The sequence below is a fragment of the Trachypithecus francoisi genome, unplaced genomic scaffold (genome assembly GCF_009764315.1).
Source record: "Trachypithecus francoisi isolate TF-2019V2 unplaced genomic scaffold, Tfra_2.0 Lachesis_group4, whole genome shotgun sequence".
Taxonomy (NCBI): domain Eukaryota; kingdom Metazoa; phylum Chordata; class Mammalia; order Primates; family Cercopithecidae; genus Trachypithecus; species Trachypithecus francoisi.
This window is the reverse complement of record NW_022681469.1, coordinates 23,649,788-23,671,042: the sequence shown is the minus strand read 5'-3', so window position 1 is coordinate 23,671,042 and position 21,255 is coordinate 23,649,788. Positions and strand designations below refer to the sequence as shown.

The 21,255-nt window shown below is 46.8% G+C and overlaps 1 protein-coding gene across 1 annotated transcript in view; it reads right to left on the bottom strand.

Annotated features, from left to right (window-relative positions):
* Positions 1 to 826: 826 nt before the first annotated feature.
* The window catches only part of LOC117072121 (solute carrier family 23 member 1-like), a 56,941-nt gene continuing 36,512 nt past the window's right edge, over positions 827 to 21,255 (bottom strand). Inside the window, 7 exon segments of the mRNA XM_033192086.1 lie at positions 827 to 964; positions 9,180 to 9,298; positions 9,395 to 9,503; positions 9,744 to 9,820; positions 9,823 to 9,907; positions 14,486 to 14,618; positions 17,198 to 17,380. Coding sequence (XP_033047977.1) covers positions 827 to 964; positions 9,180 to 9,298; positions 9,395 to 9,503; positions 9,744 to 9,820; positions 9,823 to 9,907; positions 14,486 to 14,618; positions 17,198 to 17,380 — 844 coding nt within the window.

The window sequence follows — 21,255 nt, the reverse complement described above, 5'->3', positions numbered from 1 at the left end:
AGGTACCCCTTGGGGATTTTTACGTTGTTGTTATAACAGCTCCCTATGGAGGTTGGGCCTCTGTTATTACTGCCATTTGACAGATGAAGAAACAATGATTTAACTGAAGCCCCCAAAACATTAATAGAAGAATTGCAGATCGCCTCACCTCTAACTCTGTCTTTTTATCCCCAGTAAGTTAATGAATGCAGAGCAATTTTGTTGTTTTAAGGATAAGGTCACAAAAAAGCTCTGCCGCTAAAGAATTAGGATGTAGGAATGTAGTTCACTCTGCCGGCCACGTGCATCACCTCTAGGTGGTGGCTGGGAGGGGGACCACGGAGGTCAAGTGGAGGCGGGAAGAAGCAAGATTGGCGGTGAAGGAGGGAAGCTGCGAGACCCTGGCTCTAGGCACTGCATCGTCAGAACGGGAGATTCAGATTCTGACAGCGACCTTGGAATGTGCAGAAAAAGCTCCAACAGATAAATGCTTATTGAGCGCAGATGGTGTGGGCGGGTGGTGGCTGGGCTGAGCTGACATCTAGTTTGGGTAACTCAGTTCCACCTCATGCTAATTGAATCAAGCTAATTACCCCATGCCCATCTCGTCAATTACTTCTTACCCACCAGCTACTTCTCCAACCTTGATTCTGAACAAAACAAGCCTTTGTGCTTTTATGGAAATGTCAGAAATCTGTATGCTTGAATCTTGCATATGCTTCTCTCAAAGCTGCCTTGTCCCTGAAGCTCTGAAACCACGTGTTCCGACAAAAAAAAAAAAAAAGGACAGCTGAGGGAAGACGGGGAAGCTGTTCCAGGAGAGGGCCTGGTGCTCTTCTCCTGCTGTTCATCCTGCTTTGGCTGCCTGGGGACAGCATGATATGAAAATAAAGTACAGGAAAGCCCACTTGGAAAACCGAGCCTGGCTGCCCGGCAGCTGTTTGGTGAGAACATAGGGAACATTCTGAAGTCCTGGAGCTGTCAACTGAAGGAAAAGGAACAAACGGCAGAATCAGACAGGATTTGAAGGACTTTGGTGGGTAGAGAAGCAGCAGGAAGGAGGATGGGCCTGCTCTTGACTGGTGTGAGAGGCATCCAGGACTCCTGGAGCAGCTAAGCGCAGGTCCTCAACTCCTAGCACATTTATTACAGCATGTTAGATGGGCAGGACCCTGTTACTTTAAGCCTACCATGCTACACACTCACAAAAATCTTTTTTTTTTAAGAAAAAAGTCTTTTTTTAAGATAGCAGAAATAACAGCAGGCATATATGCTGACATGCGTTACTGAAAGAGAAAACTTGATGCCAGACAGGAGAGTTGCCGCAGTGAAACCCTTGAGTAGGAATCAGGGAATGAGCTCTGGAGTACAAGGGGGAGGAACCAGCTTCAGGGAGGAGCCAGGCAGCTCATTCACCCAACAGGAGGGAGAGCCAAGGGCAGGGGCACCAGAGCTGGGAGTGGAGACATGCAGGTGTTTGCACAGTTTCTCATCTGATTACTTCTTTACAGATTTCTCTGAAATAAGAACCTGAGGCTGGGTATGATGGCTCATGTCTGTAATCCTAGCACGTTGGGAAGCCAAGGCCGGACGATTGCTTGAGCCCAGCAGTTCAAGACCAGCCTGGGCAACATGATGAGACTCTGTCTCCACAAAGTATTTTAAAAAATTAGCCGAGTATGGTGGCACGTGCCTGTAGCCCCAGCTACATAGGAGGCTGAGGCAGGAGGATCCCTTGAGCCCAGAGGTCAAGGCTGCAGGGATCTGTAATCGCACTACTACACTCCAACCTGAGTGACAGTGAGGCTCAGTCTCAAAAAAAAAAAAAAAATTAAAAATTAAAAAAAATAAAAGCAGAGGTGGAAAGAGTTTTAGAAGAGCAGTGTGCTTGGGGAAGGTTTCTTGTCTGCCAGGCAGCACTGAGGGCCACGTAAAGTTCAGGGTCTGAATCTACAACCACAGAGTTCAAGTGTATGTTTTCCCCAGAGATGTTCAGTTGCACGAGTGCAGGTGCAGAGTGAAGAATTATTTCTCCTCAGGGTTAAGATTTTGCCAGGAGAGTGTAAAGAGAGCAGAACAAGGGCATTACAAATGTGAGAAGGTGGTTATTATGACTGACTGTGGCATTGAGGCTGCTCAAGGAGGGAAGAGAGGACTAGAGGAAGGTGGAAGGATGGTAGATTTAGATCCTGGCTGATTAAAGAGTTATTGGACTTGGGGGACTAGAAGTAGTGAGCTGGAAAAATAGGAGGTGGTGGTCAGAAAACTGCTTGAAACTGAGGATTGCAGGCACAGCTGCTGGAAACCCCAAAGGTTGGTCTGAGATGTGGCCACAGAATGAATAACTGAGATGAGCAAAGTCACATAGGATTCTTTCAGTGCTACTTCACCAGCCAGAAAATTCTGTGACCAGTGGTGCCTCTGACCAAGTTTTGCTGGCAACTGCTGGGCTGGCTCTGCCTACTCAGCCCGGCAGGCTGTCCTCAGCTTGCACTACTGGCCTAGATCCTGTGCCCGCCATGAGTGAGCCAGGCGTGGAGTAGTGGGAGGTGTGTGAGCAAGCATGGGGTCCGGCCACACCACAGAGCCAGGTGTGCCAGCTGCTGCAGAGGGGTGGGCAGCTCCAGGTGCCGGAACCATGTGAGGCTGTGGCTGGACCAGGCACGCAGCAAATGGCTTCCACTTTGGGCACCCGGTGAGGGGAACACCATGGTGCCTGAAAACTCAAAGACGCCAGCAACGGTGGAGCCCCAAGAGGGTGTTATAGCATGTCACAGCTCTGGCTTGGGGACCCCCAAGGTATGGGCCCCCAGAAGGGTCACAGCTCTTCTCTTGTAGTCTGACAGATGAGAGCATGTCACTGCCCACAGCTCGGCAGGCCGGCCAGGAACGTGTTTCAGCTTGTTCATGTTACAGCTCACTTAGTTCCAGTGCCCCATTCCAGCCCATGGCTCCTGGGCTGCTGGCCTGGCCGCACCACCACTTCCTGTCATGTGGGGCAGCCGCCCAGTACCAGTGGAGGGTGGGATGGATATAGTGCTACAGCTCCTTTCACACCAGTCCTTTGGTGGGCTCTGGGTTCTTGTTCCGTGTCCAAGAAAAATAAGTTTATGTGGACAGCCAGAGAGTGAGCAAGGCACAGAAGAGTTTTATTGAGTGATAGTACAGCTCTTGCAGGAGAGAGGACCAAAAGTGGTAGCCCCTACCTAAAAGCAGGTAGTCCCAATGCACGGCTGAATCTGGGCTCAGAATGCGCTCAGAATGGGGGAATGTGTGCTGATTGGTGTATAGATGGGCGTGGGAAAAGCACCATTTGATTGACTAAAAGGTAAGGAGGGGCTAGGCATGGTGGCTCATGCCTATAATCCCAGCACTTTGGGAGGCCGAGGCAGGCGGATCACCTGAGGTCAGGAGTTTGAGACCAACCTGGTCAACATAGTGAAACCCTGTCTCTACTAAAAATACAAAAATTAGCCGGGCATGGTGGCATGCACCTGTAGTCCCAGCTACTTGGAAGGCTGAGAGGAGAATCGCTTGAATCCAGGAGGTGGAGATTGCAGTGAGCCGAGATCATGCCACTGCACTCCAGCCTGGATGACAGAGCAAGACTCTGTCTCAAAAAAAAAAAAGTAACAAGGAAGTTCTCACTCCAGGTTGTGGACTCTACCTAGAACTGGCAGCCCAGTTTTCAGGCTTAAACAAGGAAGTTCTCACTCTGGCTCATAGACTCTACCTGGAACTGGAGGCCCAGTTTTCAGGCTTTAAGCTGTCTTTGGTTTGAAGGTCGGGCTTCCCCAGGGACCTGCCCTTATCTGTCTAGGAATTTGCCTCCTGCTGCTATCAAAAGGGCCAGATCATGGAGCTCAAGGAACTAGAGGCCAAGGTGTGGGAAGGATGAGCTCTGTGGAGATAAGCCCTCAATTATGAAGACAGTAATTTTGGAGACAGGAACCGTGACCAACACACTAACATCCTCAGAGAAGGAGGGTCGTCTGTAGATGCCAACAACAAACAGGTGCATAGGTAGAAAATCCAGTGGTGTGAGGTTCAAAGGAAAAGCACAGTAGAGATGTCCTGTAGGATCTGGAATTAAAGTTCTTCCCCATTCCTCATTATCCTGAAGTAAAGTACTAGTTTTGTTAGTCAGCTTCCAGTAGAGTTTTGCAAAGGTTACATTTCACATAAGTATGTTATCTAACTATATAACAAAAAGAAAAAATGTGTAGAGGAATGGCTTATCACAGATTACGTAAAAATAATTGTCACTTTTTCCATGGGATAAGACTGCAAAATGTCTCCTAGGAACAAATTGGATACATTATATAATCAACATAAAATATATTAGGGAAGAAAAACTGCTTCAAAAGAGCAGAATTTGTTTAGAAACTTCACTAGCAAGCAGTGAAAAAAAAAAAAACACATGACTTTTCATCAACTAAGGGTATACATAAGGAACATAACTTCCATAAAAGCAAGAATACTGTGGACTCTGGGCAGTGTGCTTAAAAGTATGAAGTTAAAATTAAACATAAAATTTTTTTGAAGGCTGGGCACAGTGGTTCATGCCTTTAATCCCAACACTTTAGGAGGGGAAGGAGGGCAGCTTGAACCCAGGAGTTGGAGACCAGCCTGGGCAACATAGCAAGACCCCATCTCTCTATTAAAAAAATAAATTAATGAATAAAAGTTGAAAGTGACCGTGTAACCAGGCTTCGATCTCTGTGCCCATCAATTTCCCAAAAAGCAGAAAATCTTCAGCCTTGTTTTCTTAAGGAAGAGCTGCCATACTATAAAGGAAATGCTATGATCTGAATATTTGTATCCACCCAAAATTTGTATGTTAAAATCCTAACTGTGACGGTATTAGGAGGTGGGGGTCTTTGAGAGGTGATTAGGTCATGGGCAGAGTCCATGTGAATGGAATTACTGGCCTTACAATCAAGGCCCCAGAGAGATCCCCCCTCCCTCACCTTGTGAGGTTTCAATGAGAAGGTGCCGATCTGTGAGGAAGCAGACTCTCACCAGATCTCTCAGTGCCTTCCTTGATCTTGGACTTCACAGCCTCAGAACCATAAGAAATACATTTCTGTTGTTTATAAGCCACTCTGTTTTTACTGTATGTTGTTATAGCAGCCCAAACAGACTAAGGCTGTAACCAATACAGTAGTTCCCCCTTATCCTTGGGAACTACATTCCAAGACCCCTAGCAGATGCCGGAGATCAAGGATAGTACCAAACCCCTATATGGACTATGTTTTTTCCTGTACATACATACCTATGACAAAGTTTATGAATTAGGCATCCCTAATAACAAAATACCTAATAATAAAATGCAACAATTATAACAATATCATAATATTTTCAAGTAAGGGTTACCTGAGGACAAGCACTGCAATGCCTCAATAGTCAATCTGATCACCAAGACAGCTACTAAGGGGGGCGGGTATCCTCCACAACGTAGAGAAGCTAGACCAAGGAATGATTCAAGCCTTGGGTGGGAAAGAGCAGGGTAGTGAGAGATTTCATCAGGCTACTCAATTGAAAACTTATGTATTATTTATTTCTGGCATTTTCTATTTAATATTTTTGGATCTCAGTTGACTGCAGGTAACTGAAACCAGGGAATGAGAAACCAAGGATAAGGGGAGGCTACTGTATAGGATTTTTTTTTTTTTTTTTTGAGCAAGGTCTTGTTCTGTCACCCAGGCTGGAGTGCAGTGGTGTGACCATGACTCACTGCAGCCTGGACCTCCCGGGCTCAAGCGATCCTCCCACCTCAGTGTCCTGAGTAGCTGGGAGTACAAGCACACACCACTATGCCCGGCCAATTTTTGTATTCTTTGTAGAGATGAGGTCTTGGTAGGTTGGCAGGACTGCTCTCCAACTTGTGAGCTCAAGCAATTCTCCTGCCATGGCCTCCCAAAGTCCTGAGATTACAGGTGTGAGCCACAGCGGCTGGCCCTGATAAGATTTTTAATTAAGGACTGTAGTGGGCTGAATAATGGCCCCCAGAGATATTTATGTCCTAAACACCAAAACCTGTGAACATCACCTTCTATGGCAAAAGTCCCTTCTATGGCAAAGGGACTTTTGCAGATATATTAATAACTACATTAAGGATCTTGAGATGGGATGATTATCCTAAATTAACTGGGTAGGTTCTAAATGTAATCAAAGTGTCCTTATAAAAGGGAGGGACACTGGTTAAAGGAAACAGAAGATGGGACAAGGGAAGCAGAGGTGGGAGTATTGTGCTTTTAAGATGGGGAAGGGACCACAAGCCAAGGAATGCAGGCCCCTTCTAGACTCTAGACACTGGAAAAGGCTGGAAAATGGATTGTCCCCTGGAACCTCCAGGAGGAAGCAGCCCTGCCCACACCTTGGTGTTGTCCCTGTAAGACTCACTTTAGACCTCTGAGCTGCATTTCTTCCAGGAATGTATACATTTGTATTCTTTCAAGACACGCAGTTTGTGGTCATTTGTTATAGCAGCCATAGGAAATGATGACAGGGACAGGAAAGATAAAGTCTTCAAGCCCGGCACTTACAAAACTTCTTCACATAGAATACTCTGACCTACCATTGTCCTCCCTGGGATGTTTCTGGTAGAGCCAGTGAAAGGCTGTGATTTTCTTCTGCCTTTGCAATGACAGTGGAAGGCTATGAGGGCATCATCCTCAGCTGCAGCAGGAGAGGGATGAGGTCAGCAGGCAAGGAGAAGCAGCAAAGGGAGGTGGAGAGAGACAGGGAGGAGAGAAGCCTGGGTTCTCATCCTTTAGGCCCTGGTTCTTCTAGCTCTCCCAGTTTCCTTCCCTCCCCCCTGCAAGAACCAAGAAATCCCACCCACTTCCCATTTTTTTAGTTAAACTTTTCTCATTTGCAGCCAAAAGGACCCTGACTAATTACACAGAGATCTCATGTGTGGCTCAGCAGAGAATTTAGAGGCTGTGACCATCTCCTGATGGGGCAGAGTTGGGGGGTGCCACAGGCACAGCACTCTACAAGAGCCTGCCAGGTCACAGGGATGCCAGGCTTCAAAGACCTGCAAGATCCTCCCTTCCCTTTAGGATTCATCTGTGAGTCAGAAGCTTTTAAAGGTATTGTTGGCCTGGATCAACTTTGGGGATATTATCTGTCATGCTCCTGTTTCCTTTTATTTACTTCTCACTCAACTCCCAAGCACGTAAGCATGACTACTCCTGTAATATTCCAGGATCTAGGACTGGCTGGGCAAATTCACTCACTGGGCATCATTCAGGATTGTTCTTAGAAGTATTATATCACTCTGGTCCATTGGATTCTAGAATTCAGCTGTATTACACTCCTTCCCCTACTTCACTTCCCCGCCCCCTTAAAGACTGAAATTCTGCATGCTCAGTGACACTCCTCCTTCCTCCTGGGTCAACTGTCTCTGGAGGGACAGCAACTAGAATTGTCCCAGGAGACAGGGAACGTCTTCCCTTCTCACTGAGGTGCCTGACAGTCAGTGGTGGGGACATCAGGGCATTGGTCCAGTGCACCCCAGGACTGGCCTTCAGGGTTGGCCACTCGGAACCCATCACCCAACACAGAGGGTCGGAATAAACATCCCTGCATGTGTGTGCTTGAAACTGCACACGCTGAAGTCACCTCCCTCTTCCCTGTCAATTCCTCCCCATTGGCTCCTGTTACCACCACACTGCAGAACTGAAGGGAATCTGGGGTCAGGTGGATCTCACTGCACATTCCCAGTTCTGGCTCACAGTCTCAGGACACCTCCCTTAAGAAATCCCACCAATTTACTTTCCCACCTGGAGAAATGTTTCCATAGCTATATCCCAAAGCCAGGTCGTAAGCCCCTCCTCCCCACCTGGTGACCCCTCCCATTTCCAAGGTCACTCGGAGATTAAAAGAAACCTGTGGCATGAAAGGCTGCTTGAAGGTTTTATTGAAGGAGCTCTGGGAGGGAAAGGAAGAAGTCTGAGACCATGGTGAGAGCATCTGTGCCCTTCACAGCCCTGCCTCCCCATACACACCCATCCCCACGGGGTCACCACTCCTGATGTGTTCCCTCCCTGAGAACAGGGATGCGTAGCTTTTAGACCCACTTAGGGCCCCCACTGCTAACACACAAGAAGACACACACTTGCCCCTCTCCGAGCACACAAACCCTTCCCGCCCATTCTGATGGGAGACGGAAAATCACCAAGCCCTGGAAAGTGGGTTACAGGGACTGACTCCCCCCACCCAGTGCCAAGCAGTGATGGGTGGCCAGTACGGAGGGCAGAGGAGCCCCTGCTAGAAGGGGCTCCTGGAACAATCACAGATGTTCCCCCTTCCCCCATCCCTACAGCAACGTGTCTCCCCATCTTTCCCCCCGAGGAGAGGGTTTGGCCAAGCAAGGAGAGAGTTCTTGGTGGGAGAGGAGGTGTTGAAGGAGGGCATGGCTATTTTTTCTTGCTAGTAGGACCCAGAGTCCATTAAAAATTAGTCAGTGAGCCCAGGAGGCTGAGGCTGCAGTGAGCTGTGGTCATATCACTGCACTCCAGCCTGGGTGATAGAGTGAGACCCTGTCTCAAAAAAAAAAAAAAAGAACAAAAAAATAAAAGAAAAAGAAATCCAGATTAAGTCCCCTAGAGAAACAATGGAAGATTCTGGAGAAGCCCAAAGCAGCGGTGAGCTCAACTTCCCAGCAGCCTGCAGTCTACTCTGGTAGACAAGTAGTCTGGGGTCTGAGCAGACCAGGTCCGGTCCTGCCACACCTGGACTTAGGTCCTTGGTCCGGTACCCCCTTCCCTACCTGGAAGGGCTCTTCAGTCCCCACCCCACAACTGCTGAAAGGGAGCCTGAAGAGCAGTGGGAAGGTGGGGCTAGGGGGCATGTGTGGACAGAGCAGGGGACAGCAGTGTGTGGTGACACCACAGAGGACTGCTGGCTATGTATTCAGCTTTCCTCCTGCTTGGGTAGACAACACTGGGCCACGGTTCCCTGAGCTGGATGAGGCTGGAGTGGCAGGGATACAGAGGAGGGGCAGGAGGAGTGGGGGTGCCCCTCACTGCTCCCAAACACCAGCCTGGTGGGGCGGGCCCAGAGAGGGAGGGGATGGAGAGGTCAGCAGGACCCTCTGCCTCTTTATAGAAGAGAACCGGTCCTGTCGCGTTAGAGCCAGCGGCCCCATGTGTACCCCTGCCCTACCTCAGGCCTGCCCTACCCTGCCCTACCTCAGGGGCGAGGTGAGTTCTACTGGGGATGGTGTTGTCCAGAAGAAAATCCAGAAATCCACTGATGAACATGCCCATGGTCAGCAGTACCTGAACGACCTGGTGCAGCTGGAGAATCCCTGGAGTGGAGACAAAGCAACACATCCATGGGGAGCGGGGGCCATGCGGGCTCTTCCCCTGGAGCAGAGACAGTCCGGAGGGCAGGGAACCGCCACCTGTCTGGAGCCTCTAGGGGTTCTTGCTCACCCAGTTGGGAATAGTGAGCCCACAGTAGATGGAGAAGCCAAAGGCACAGAGGCTCCTGGATGAGTTCATGTCCACGTACTGCGGGAGACAGGACCCAGAGGCAGGCAGGGCAGTCAGCACCTTCGCCGCTGGTTTGCAGAGGTCTGGATGCTTCTGGCTGTTTCTTTGCTCCATTTAGGGGCCAGTGTGGTTTCTGGGACCCAGGACTCCCTTCTCCTCCTCCTCTGCCCCAGCCTCGTCCCATCCATCTCAATCCCACCAGCTCCTCTCAGGAGAGGCGCTGCTGCTGGCGTCCCAAGAGCACCTCGCTCACTTCACCTGCAGATTGGAGATCCCCATAGCGGTGATGACCCCAAAGACGACCAGGGACATGCCTCCGATCACGGGGGTGGGATGGTGGCAAACGCAGCCCCGATCTTCCCAAACGCGCCCATCAGGAGCAGCACACAGCCCACGATGACAATCACTGCCCGGCTCCCCACCTGCAGCAGCCAGGGACAGAATGTGAGGAGCACCAGCCAGGCCAGGCACCCCTGAGGCCTCTGCCCACTGCAGGAGCAGCATCACCTCATCCCACACCACTCCCTCTGCTCCCAAATGGGGCTTGGGAAAGGATGAAGGTGTGAGCTGGGCACCCGGCCTGTGCTCTCGCCTCGCCACTCTGCTGCTCTCATGTCTTCAAGTCCTGGCTCTGGTGCTTCTCCCCTAGGAAGCCTGGACAGCAAGGCGAGGGATCGCTCACCAAGGGAGAGTGGCCCAGCGCTTCAGAATGGAGGTTTGAAAGCGGATCCCAGCTCCGCCTCTAACTAGCTCTGCGACTTTGGGCATGTTACCTAATCTCTCGGAATGTCAGCCTCCATGTGAGCCACAGGGGATTAGTAACACCTACTTCACAAAGCTAAGTCACCTCCTGTAGGTGAAGTGCTTACAACAATAGTAAGCACTGAGTATAGTCGGCGCTCAATAAAGGGCAGAGGTTTTTCGCAAGGGACAGAGGTGTAAAGTTCTCCTGTATGATGCTACATCTCTGTGGGTGGCTCATGCTGTTGTCCACTCAGATCATGTGTTTCTATTTCCCCACCAGATCTACTCCCCAAAGATAGGAATCTCGCTCATTTTACCTCCTACAGCCGCACCTTGACCACAACACTCCTGTGGCCATACAGCACCTGATATGCACACCTTTAATATATCCTAGAGGGCCAGGGCAGGAAGGAAACCTGGAGGGTGCCTTGTTCAAATCTCTCATTTTACAGAAGAGAAAATCAAAGCCCAAAGAGAGGGAGCAAGGGGCCCAAGGCCACAGGGTAGTCACACTTGCATAACACCAGGTCTCCTGTGTCCAGCCTGGTAATTAGTACCCTGAGTTTATTTATTTATTTATTTATTTGTTTTATTTTATTTTCCGTAGATAGAGTCTCGATCTGTCACCCAGGCTGGAGTGCAGTGGTGCCATCTTGGCTCACTGCAACCTCCACTTCCCAGGTTCAAGGGATACTCATGCCTCAGCCTTCCGAGTACCTGGGATTACAGTCACGTGCCACTATGCCCGGCTAATTTTTGTATTTTTAGTAGAGATGCGGTTTCACCATGTTGGCCAGGTTGGTCTTGAGCTCCTGGTCTCACGTGATCAGCCCACCTTAGCCTCCCAAAGTGCTGCGATTACAGGCATGATTTGTTTTTCTAAGACCACCAGAGCGAGCACAAAAGAACCAGCGAGTAGGCAAGGCTAAAAGCAAAACTGCAAATTTATTCTTTGGTCATCTAGCTCCAGAGAAAAAGGTATGGGGGTGAAGTCTGTTGGCCTCCGGCAAAGGAGGCCGAGAGAGTCACCCAGTAGAGCTCTCGGGCAGAGTTCCTAATGCAGTCCCGACAAAGGTAGGGGCTGAGGAAGCCCGCCCCGTGCATCTGCCGGGAGTGGCTTTTCTAGGAGTGGAAGGGCAATAGGCGGGGCACGGACGCGTCGGGGGGGGGGGGCGGGAAGGCGTCTGCACCCAGCCCCCTGGGTTTTGTAAACAGCATTATGAGTTCACCGACAGGGTGCTTGATTTACACCACATATATTCCATATCCATGTTGCCTGTGACTTTGTCAATGGAGCTACTATTATCTTCGGAAGAGACAGTTAGCGAACAGGCAGGCTAATAAAGAAGGAAGACAATTTCTGATAGCAATCGGTCTTCCACAATGAAGTCACAGGGCAGAGGGTGGCTGGGATGGGAGGCTCTTTGGAGGGCAGTCAGAAAAGGTCTGCCCAGGAGGTGAGAGCTTGGTTGAGACCCAAAGGAAGAGAAGGAGTCATGGACATGAAGATTAGTTAGAAGAGAATTCTAGAGAGGAAACAGCAAATGCAGATGCTGTGGTAGGAGGAGCTTGGGTGGTTTGAGAGCAAAAGGAAAATCATTGTGCCTGGGGCTCAGTGACACAGGGAGAGAGGGAGGAGATGGGATGTCCTGCAGGGCCTTGGGGGCCATGGAAAGGAGTCAGACTAAAACCCAAAGGTAAGGCATAAGCAAAACGTGGCATATTCCTACCGTGGAATATTATTCAGCCTAGAAAAAAGAAGGAAATTCTGGTACACATTACAGCATGGATGAACCTTGAACACATTATGCTAAGTGAAATGAACCCATCACAAAAAGACAAATCCTTTATGGTTCTACTCATACGAGGTACCCAGAGTAGTCAAATTCACCAAAAGGAGAATGGTGGTTGCTAGAAGCCAGGGGAGGGAGAAATGGGAAGTTGTTGTTTAATGGGGACAGAGTTTTAATTTTTCAAGATGAAAAGAGGTTACAAGATATATGGTGATGATGGTTGCATAACAATGTACATGTACTTAACACTTCCCAACCGTACACTCAGACATGGTTAAGATGGTAAATTTCATGTTATGTGTATTAAAAATAAAAAATCCAAAGATGAGAGAAACCCTCGGTAGAGGGGTTTTAAGTAAGGTAGTGACATAATGAGATTTACATTTCTTTTTTTTTTTTTTAATTATACTTTAAGTTCTAGGGTACATGTGCATGACGTTTATATCATGTATAACTCCCCAATGCAATCCCTCCCTCCTCCCCCCTCCCCATGATAGGCCCCAGTGTGTGATGTTCCCCTTCCCGAGTCCAAGTGATCTCATTGTTCAGTTCCCACCTATGAGTGAGAACATGCGGTGTTTGGTTTTCTCTTCTTGTGATAGTTTGCTAAGAATGATGGTTTCCAGCTGCATCCATGTCCCTACAAAGGACGCAAACTCATCCTTTTTTATGGCTGCATAGTATTCCATGGTGTATATGTGCCACATTTTCTTAATCCAGTCTGTCACAGATGGACATTTGGGTTGATCCCAAGTCTTTGCTATTGTGAATAGTGCCGCAATAAACATACGTGTGCATGTGTCTTTGTAGTAGAGTAATTTATAATCCTTTGGGTATATACCCAGTAGTGGGATGGCTGGGTCATATGGTACATCTAGTTCTAGATCCTTGAGGAATCGCCATACTGTTTTCCATAATGGTTGAACTAGTTTACAATCCCATAAAGCTCCCTCTGTAAAATGTTTCATTATTATTATTTATTTATTTATTTTGAGACGGAGTCCCACTCTGTTGCCCAGGCTGGAGTGCAGTGGCTCTAAAAAATTTAAGTCTTAAAAAAAAGACTCCTGCCTTTGAGGCACTTGGTATCATTCTCCAAAGTTAGGGCTGTTTGTAAATGTTCTTGTTTGAATATCTTATCATGACTCTATTGTTAATGGATGATTTTTTTTTTTTTTTAAGGCAAGGTCTCACTCTGTCATCCAGGCTGGAGTGCAGAGGCATGATCATGGCTCACTGTAGTCTCCACCTCCAGTGCTCAAGTGATCCTCCTGCCTAAGCCTCCTGAGTAGCTGGGACTACAGGCATATGCCACCATGCCTAGCTAATTAAAAAAAAATTGTAGAGATAAGGTCCCATGCTGGTCTTGAACTGAGCTCAGCCTCAAGCAATCCTCCTGCCTCAGCCTCCCAAAGTGCTGGGATTACAGGTGTAAGCCACAGTGCCCGGCCACAGTAGATGATTTAGATAGTTCTTGAATCTATTTCTCATTCATTTGTGTCTACTCCCAGCATTTAAAACAGTGGTCCCCAACCTTTTTGGAGGGAAGACAATTTTTCCACAGACTGGTTGAGGTGGGGGATGGTTTCAGGATGAAACTGTTCCACCTCAGATCATCAGACATTAGATTCTCATAAGGAGCATGTGACCTAGACCCCTTGCATGTGCAGTTCACAAAAGGGTTCATGCTCCTGTGAGAATCCAATGCTGCTGCTGATCCGACAGGAGGTGGAGCTCAGGCGGTCATGCTCACTTACCCACAGCTCACCTTCTGCTGTGCAGCCCAGTTTCTAACAGGCCACAGACCAGTACTGCTCTGCAGCGTAGGAGTTGGGGAGCCCTGCAAAGACATTCTAATACAGTTCCAATTTTGTAAGATGAAAAAGTTCTGTTGCACAACAATGTGAACATACTTGACAGTACTGAGCTGTACATTTTAAAAATGGTTATGATGGTAAATTTTATATTATATGTCTTTTATGGCAATTAAATTAAAAAAAAAAAAAGAACTCTAAGCCGGGCAAAGTGACTCATGCCTGTAATCCCAGCACTTTAGGAGGCCAAGGCAGGCAGATTGCCTGAGCTCAGGAGTTCAAGACCAGCCTGGCCAACACAGTGAAACCCCATCTCTACCAAAAATACAAAAATTACTTGGAGGCTGAGGCAGGAGAATTGCGTCAACCCGGGAGGCAGAGGTTGCAGTGAGCCGAGAGAGCGCCGCTGCACTGCCTCCTGGATGACAAAAGTGAGACTCCATCTCAAATTAAAAAAAAAAAAAAGAAAAAAATTCTTACCACATCAAAAGAACATTTTGTTTTGTTTATAATCTTAACAATTAACTATGGGAACAATTTGTGAGGATCAACCACCGCCCTTTGGATCTGCTGATGGTCTCATAAAGATTGCAGTCACCCACCAATTCCACTTATCATGCAGTCCACTTATCGTGGCCTCAGAACTGACTGTTGAGCAGGGAGCTGTGCTACCCCAGAGAAGTAGCAGGAGATCTCTGGCCTTGGGCCTCAAGTCCCCCGACTCACGTGGAGAACCAAGCGGCCAGAGCTCATCGTTGCAAAGATGCAACACAAAGCAATACCTTAAAAGGCCACGAGGGAGAGGTGTGAGTCCATAAATAAAGTGGTCTTTGCACGGGTGCCTCTTTCAGGGTTAATCTAAGCCTTCTAATTGATTTGTAGCCTGCTGTGTCCATGTATCTTTCTTTCCTCTCTTTTAAGGGCCTTATTTTAGAGATAATATATCAAATAAATGTTTGTTCTGTATATTGAATATAGTTTTATGTTCTGCATGAAATGCACTCCCTTTAGCAGAAAAGAAAATATTTGCTGCTTTATACTTATTTGTTCCTCTCCAGCTATGTTTTGGCATGGCTCAGTGGTCCTCCTGTGGAAAAATGTTCCCCTCGCCTGTGCCAAAGGCTTTGAAATCTTGGACAAATATCAAAGAGTCCATAGTGTCAAGAATATAGAATCTGCTTTTCGGGTAGATGCTGGCTCAGCTATTTGCTCACAGATACCACCTATAGCTGTGTGTCAGAGCCATGCAGGAGGACAGAGGTGGGCAGATCTGATGCTAGAAAGACACGATGCCACCAGGCTGCACGTCAGAACCACTGATGGAACTATAAGAAAATGCAAGGGGGGCATGGTGGCCTGTAATCCCAGCACTTTGGGAGGCCGAGGTGGGTGGATCACCTGAGGTCAGGAGTTCAAGACCAGCCTGGACAACATGGTGAAACCCGGTCTCTACTAAAAATACAAAAATTATCCAGGCTTGGTGGCAGACGCCTGTAATCCCAGCTACTCAGGAGGCTGAGGCAGGAGAATCACTTGAATCTGGGAGGTGGAGGTTGCAGTAAGCCAGGATTGCGCCACTGCACTCCAGTCTGGGCGACATCTCAAAAAAAAGGAAAAAAAAAAAAGAAGAAGAAGAAAAGAAAAAAGAAAATACAAGGTGGAGTGTGGGCAGCAGGGAGGGTCTCTATTGTTCCAAAGCTCACAAGACTTGTGCTGGGAACTGCAGAGGTCCACTGAGATATGTGGAAAGCAATGTGATTAGACACTATCGTTTCTGTGTCACCTTAGAAAGTTTCATCCTGAAGAATTCCTGCTGATCTTATGGAGCTTTCCTGTGAAAAATGGAGAGCCATGAAGAGATTTTAAGCAGAGACTAATCTCATCAGAATTAGGTTCTAGAAAGATCTTTGGGTAGCCATGTGGTAGAATAACATGGGCAAGATCCTGGAAACAGAGAACGTAAGAGGTCATTGTGCATCCAAGTGTCATGATTAAGCCATGGGCCTGGAAATGGAGAAAAGAGGAGAGGAAGGAAGTGGGAGTGTTGAGAAAATAGAACCCGCTGGTGAGGGTGTGGGACAGCAAGAAGCTACGGATAACATGGGTGACTGGGTGGGCCCAGTAAGACAAGGATCACAGGAGAACTCAGGATGGGGGCACGGGCTGAGCTTCACAGAGGCCACTGAGGGTGAGGTGCCTTTGGGACATCAGACAGGGCTGGTCAGGACACATGTGAATATTCAGGGTTGGAGCTCAGATGCGGGGCTGGGTCAGAGGTAATGAAACTCCCCACTACACTTCAGAAAGCCACCAAAGAGCTCTGCCAGGGCCAGTGTCGAATTTCTGCCTGTGGAATCGCCACAGGCAAAGAAGGCCAGATGTGGAAGACAAAATCATAGCCCCTTACAGAGGCCCATGGCCTTCTCCCCAAACCTGTTGTTGGGGTGATCAGACCCAACACCAAGTCGTGGGGGCAACAAAGTCTAGTGGAGTCAAAGGATTGAGAAAAGACAGTTTGAGAGAGACAAGTGGGACCAGGGGGCCATCGTGATTGTGGAAGCTGCGAAGGCCCCAAGCTCTGGAAGCCCATGCTATTTATTGGTAATCCAACAGAGAAATGGGTGGTGAGAATGTGGAGGTCAAAAGGGCACATTGCATTAAGCACATGATTTACAGCTGTGATCATTTAGCATTTGCTCTACTACTTGAGATAATGGAAAGCAGGTTCTTTTAACTCAAGATACAATTGATCCTGGGAGAGCAAGGAGCCAGGAAGTCTAGACACGTTCCAGAGCCACAAGCCCTGGATTCTATCCAAGCCATGAGGGATTTTATGCCCTGGGCTTAGATTATGGTGCCTCAGGGTAGCCTTCCACCCTTTAGCACAGAGCTTGGTGTTCCAAAGGCCACAAGGGGTTTTAGACCCTGGACCCTGGACATGTTCCAAGACTCTTTTACATTATGTCAGACATGCAAGCCCTGCCTCAGCTTCTCCCAACCCTCAGCTTTTCCAACACCTGTGAATCTGTTTTCCTTTCTTTTCTTTTTCTTTTTTTTTTTCTTTCTTTCTTTTTTTTTTTTGTAACGGAGTTTTGTTCTTGTTGCCCAGGCTGGAGTGCGGTGGTGCAATCTTGGCTCACTGAAACCTCCGCCTCATTGTGAATACAAATAGGATAATAATAATGAGCAGTGATGATGAATTATAGGTAACAACTTTGATGCTTTTTAAGGTTTGACAACATTCATGAAAGTCTTTGTAAACCACAAGAGTTTACCAATATCCAGGACCTCCATTATTCTTTCTGGGCGATTCTCCACCAAAGAGAACGTACATGGCACTTCCTCCCCAGGGAGCACTTACATGGCAGAAATCCCCCAATGGATCCTGGCATTATTGCCTGCAGAATCCAAGAGGGGCAGGGCCACCTGGGAGATAGTTGGAGCAATGGCCAAGGGGCCGATGAAACCCACGAGAAAGCCAATGAGGCCTGAGAAGCCCACCAGCATCTGGACACAGGAAGTGACCATGACGGCACCCTGCAACGTAAGGGGAGAAGTGTTCAGGACTGTGGGCTTCAGTGCAACCCAGGCCACTGTAACAGTCCGGGATGTGCAGCCCCTCAGCGTGGCCCAGGTCACCATAACAGTCTGGGATGCTGCAGCCCATGGTGAAATATTGTGACCCCTAGGTGGTTCCTAGACAGTGCACGGGCAAAGCTGGACCCCAAAAGAACTGAGAGGACAGCTCTGATTTCACTCCTGTCTCCAGTCTGTATTTCCAACTGTGTGTTGGACTTTTTCGCTTAACAAAGCTTTTCAGGAAATAGGCTTCAAAATTAATTCTTGATTGTAGTCACAATGATGATGATGTTGATGACTCCCAACACTAGCACACTTGGTTGTGATTGAACATCTTGCTGCAGCATTTTTCTGTTTTCCTAGTTTCTATTGCAGAGGTAGGCAAACTTTATGATTTTGGTTTTTGGGTGTTTTGTTTTGTTTTGTTTTGTTTTGATGGAATCTCACTCTATCACCCATGCTGAAGTGCAGCGACACGATCTCAGCTCACTGCAACCTCCGCCTCCCTGGGTTCAAGAGATTCTCCTGCCTCAGCCCCCTGAGTAGCTGGAATTACAGGTGCGTGCCACCACGCCTGGCTAATTTTTTTGTATTTTTAGTACAGACAGGGTTTCACTATGTTGGTCAGAGTGGCCTTGAGCTCCTGGCCTCATGATCTGCCTGCCTCAGCCTCCCAAAGTGTTGGGATTACAGGCCTAAGCCACCATGCCCAACTATGCAAACTTTTTCTGTAAAGGACCAAAAAAGTGAATATTTTCAGCTTTATGCCCATACAGGCGCTGTCACTTTTCCAGACAAGATGTGAAGAAATGAGTGTAGCTGTGTTCCAATAAAACTTCGCTTATAGGCACTGACATTTGAATTTCAGATAATGCTGATGTGTCATGAAATGTTCTTCTTTTGATTTTTTTAACCACTTAAAATGTAAAACCATGCTTAGTCGTGGGCTGTCTGCTCTAAAGGAGGTGATGGGCCAGATCTGGCTCCTGGGCTGCAATTTGCCAACTTATCTGTGGATTAAGTTTGCTTTATTTCCCCTTTTTATTTTACTTGTTTGGATGTTCGATGTGTTATTTTATTCTTTTAGAAGTCGCTCACAACTTTTTAATGTGAATTCTTCACGTAATAATGTCCACAGGTAAATAAAATGTCAGTCTCCCATCAAATAGTACAATGACCTTAGAAAACTTGAACTTCTACCACCATTCTGCTGTTGTTGTCAAATATTTGTTTTGTTTCTACTGCCATTGCTTTATTCCGTTTTCCTACAATTAGTGCTTATTTAGATTTACCTAGTACTGTGAAGTAAATGTTTATGTTCCCTCAAAATTCATATGATGGTGTTTGAAGATGGAGGCTTTGGGAAGAAACCAGGTTTACATGAGGTCGTAAGGTGATATGGTTTGACTGTGTCCCCACCCAAATCTCATCTTGAATTTTAGCTCCTATAATTCTCACATGTTGTGGGAGGGACCCGGTGGGAGAACTGAATCATGGGGTGGTTTCCCCCATACTGTTCTCATGGTAGTAAATAAGTCTCACAAGATCTGATGATTTTATAAGCGGTTTCCCTTTTCACTTAGCTCTCATTCTGTCTTGTCTGCCGCCATGTAAGATGTGCCTTTCGCCTTCTGCCATGATTCTGAGGCTTCCCCAGCCACCTGGAACTGTGTGAGTCCCTTAAACTTCTTTTTCTTTATAAATTACCCAGTCTTGTGTATGTCTTTATTGGCAGCATGAAAACAGACTAATACATAAGGGAAAAGCCCCTTTGATGGGCTTAGTACCCTTATAAAGAGAAGAGATTTTCCTGTCTCTTCTCTCCTCTCTCTCTCTGCATGCACCAAGGAAAGTCTTTGTGAGGACACAGCTAGAAGATGGCCAGCTGCAAGCCAGGAAAGGAGCACCCCTCAGAAGCTGACCATGCTGGCATCCAGATCTCAGACTTCCAGCCTCCAGTACTATGAAAAAATAAATTTCAGTTGTTCAAATCACCCAGTCTATGGTTGGTTTTTGTTTTTGTTTTGTAAAGGCAGGGTCTCACTATGTTGCCCAGGCTGGTCTTGAACTCCTGGACTCAAGCAATCTTCCGGTTTTGGCCTACGAAGTAGCTGCGACTATAGACATATACAGGCACTGCACTCAGCTACAGTGTTTTGTTGTGGCACCCCAAGCTGACTAATCCACCTATGTTTTCTACTCGTATGCTCCTCTGCTCACTTATAGCTTCTTTTCCACCACTCTTTCATTCAAGATTCCATTTCCTTTTTCCTGAAGTTTAGCTTTTAATAATTATTTCAATAAGGGTCTGTGACTGATAAACTCTTAGTCTTTGTTTACCTGAAAATGTCTTTATTTTGCTATCAGTGTTGCCTGATGTGGGATTCTACAGTGGGATAGAATTCTAGGATGATAATATTTTCTCTTAGCATTTTGAAAATATTCCATTGTCTTCCAGCCTTTACTGTTGGTAGTGAGAAGGCTGCTAAATGTCCAACTGCTATTCTTTTGTAGGTATTTTTTCTTTCTTACTACTTTAAAAATTTTTCTCTTTGTATTTGTATTGCAGTTTCATTTTGATACATCTAATTGTAGATTTAATTGTTTATTACACTTGAGACTACATGTGCTTTTTAAATCTGAATATTCATATTTTTCATCTGTTCTAAAATATTATTAGTCATTATATCTCTTCTAATACTATCACTTTTCCATTTTCTCATTATCACCTTCAGGAATTCCTACTAGAAACAAGCTAGACTTCTCAGTCTAGCTTCACATTTCTTAACTTCTGTTTCATATTCCCATCCTCTTTTTCACATTTCCCATCCTCTTTTTCACATTTCCCATCTTTTTACCTCTCAGGGCTGCATTCTGGATTATTTCCTTAGATGATCTTTCAGTTCATGAATATATCTTTAGCTGTGTCTAAATGCTATTTAAATCATTAAATGCATTTTTAAATTGCAGTGACTTTATTTGATTTTATTACTAAACTTCTGTTTGGTACTCTGTTCAAATTTCCTTGTTCTTGTTTCATTTTATCTTCTAGATTATGGTTTCTATTGCTTCTCGACTCTCTTTAATTATTTTAAACATATTGATTTAATATCATCTTTTAAATTGTTCTATTAGCTCTTGATTCTGCTGATTCTCTCTCATAATACATTATTACCTTGTGTGAAATGACAAAATTTACGTCTGTGAACTCATCTTCAGGGAAATTGTTTTTTCCCCCGTGTCTTACGTGCTTTAGAATGTCAAAATATCGGCCGGGCGCGGTGGCTCAAGCCTGTAATCCCAGCACTTTGGGAGGCCGAGACGGGTGGATTGCGAGGTCAGGAGATCGAGACCAACCTAGCTAACACGGCGAAACCCCGTCTCTACTAAAAAATACAAAAAACTAGCCGGGCGAGTTGGCGGGCGCCTGTAGTCCCAGCTACTCGGGAGGCTGAGGCAGGAGAATGGCGTAAACCCGGGAGGCGGAGCTTGCAGTGAGCTGAGATCCGGCCACTGCACTCCAGCCTGGGCTACAGAGCGAGACTCCGTCTCAAAAAAAAAAAAAAAAAAAGAATGTCAAAATATCCCTAAAGAATAATTGTACATTTTCTTCTGTGAGAACCACAGGCATTTTATTGACAGGACCAGTTTTAGCTTTAATTTCTGAGCTGGCACATCTTTCCACCACACCCATATGTGTTCACACGCTGTAGAGTTGGAGTCCTTATTTTTCATGCAACTCCATATTCTAACACTTCCCACAGATCTCTAGGAAGAATAAAACTTTCCTTGCTTATTCCCTGGGATGGTGGGATTATTATTTCGCCCATTCACTGAAGT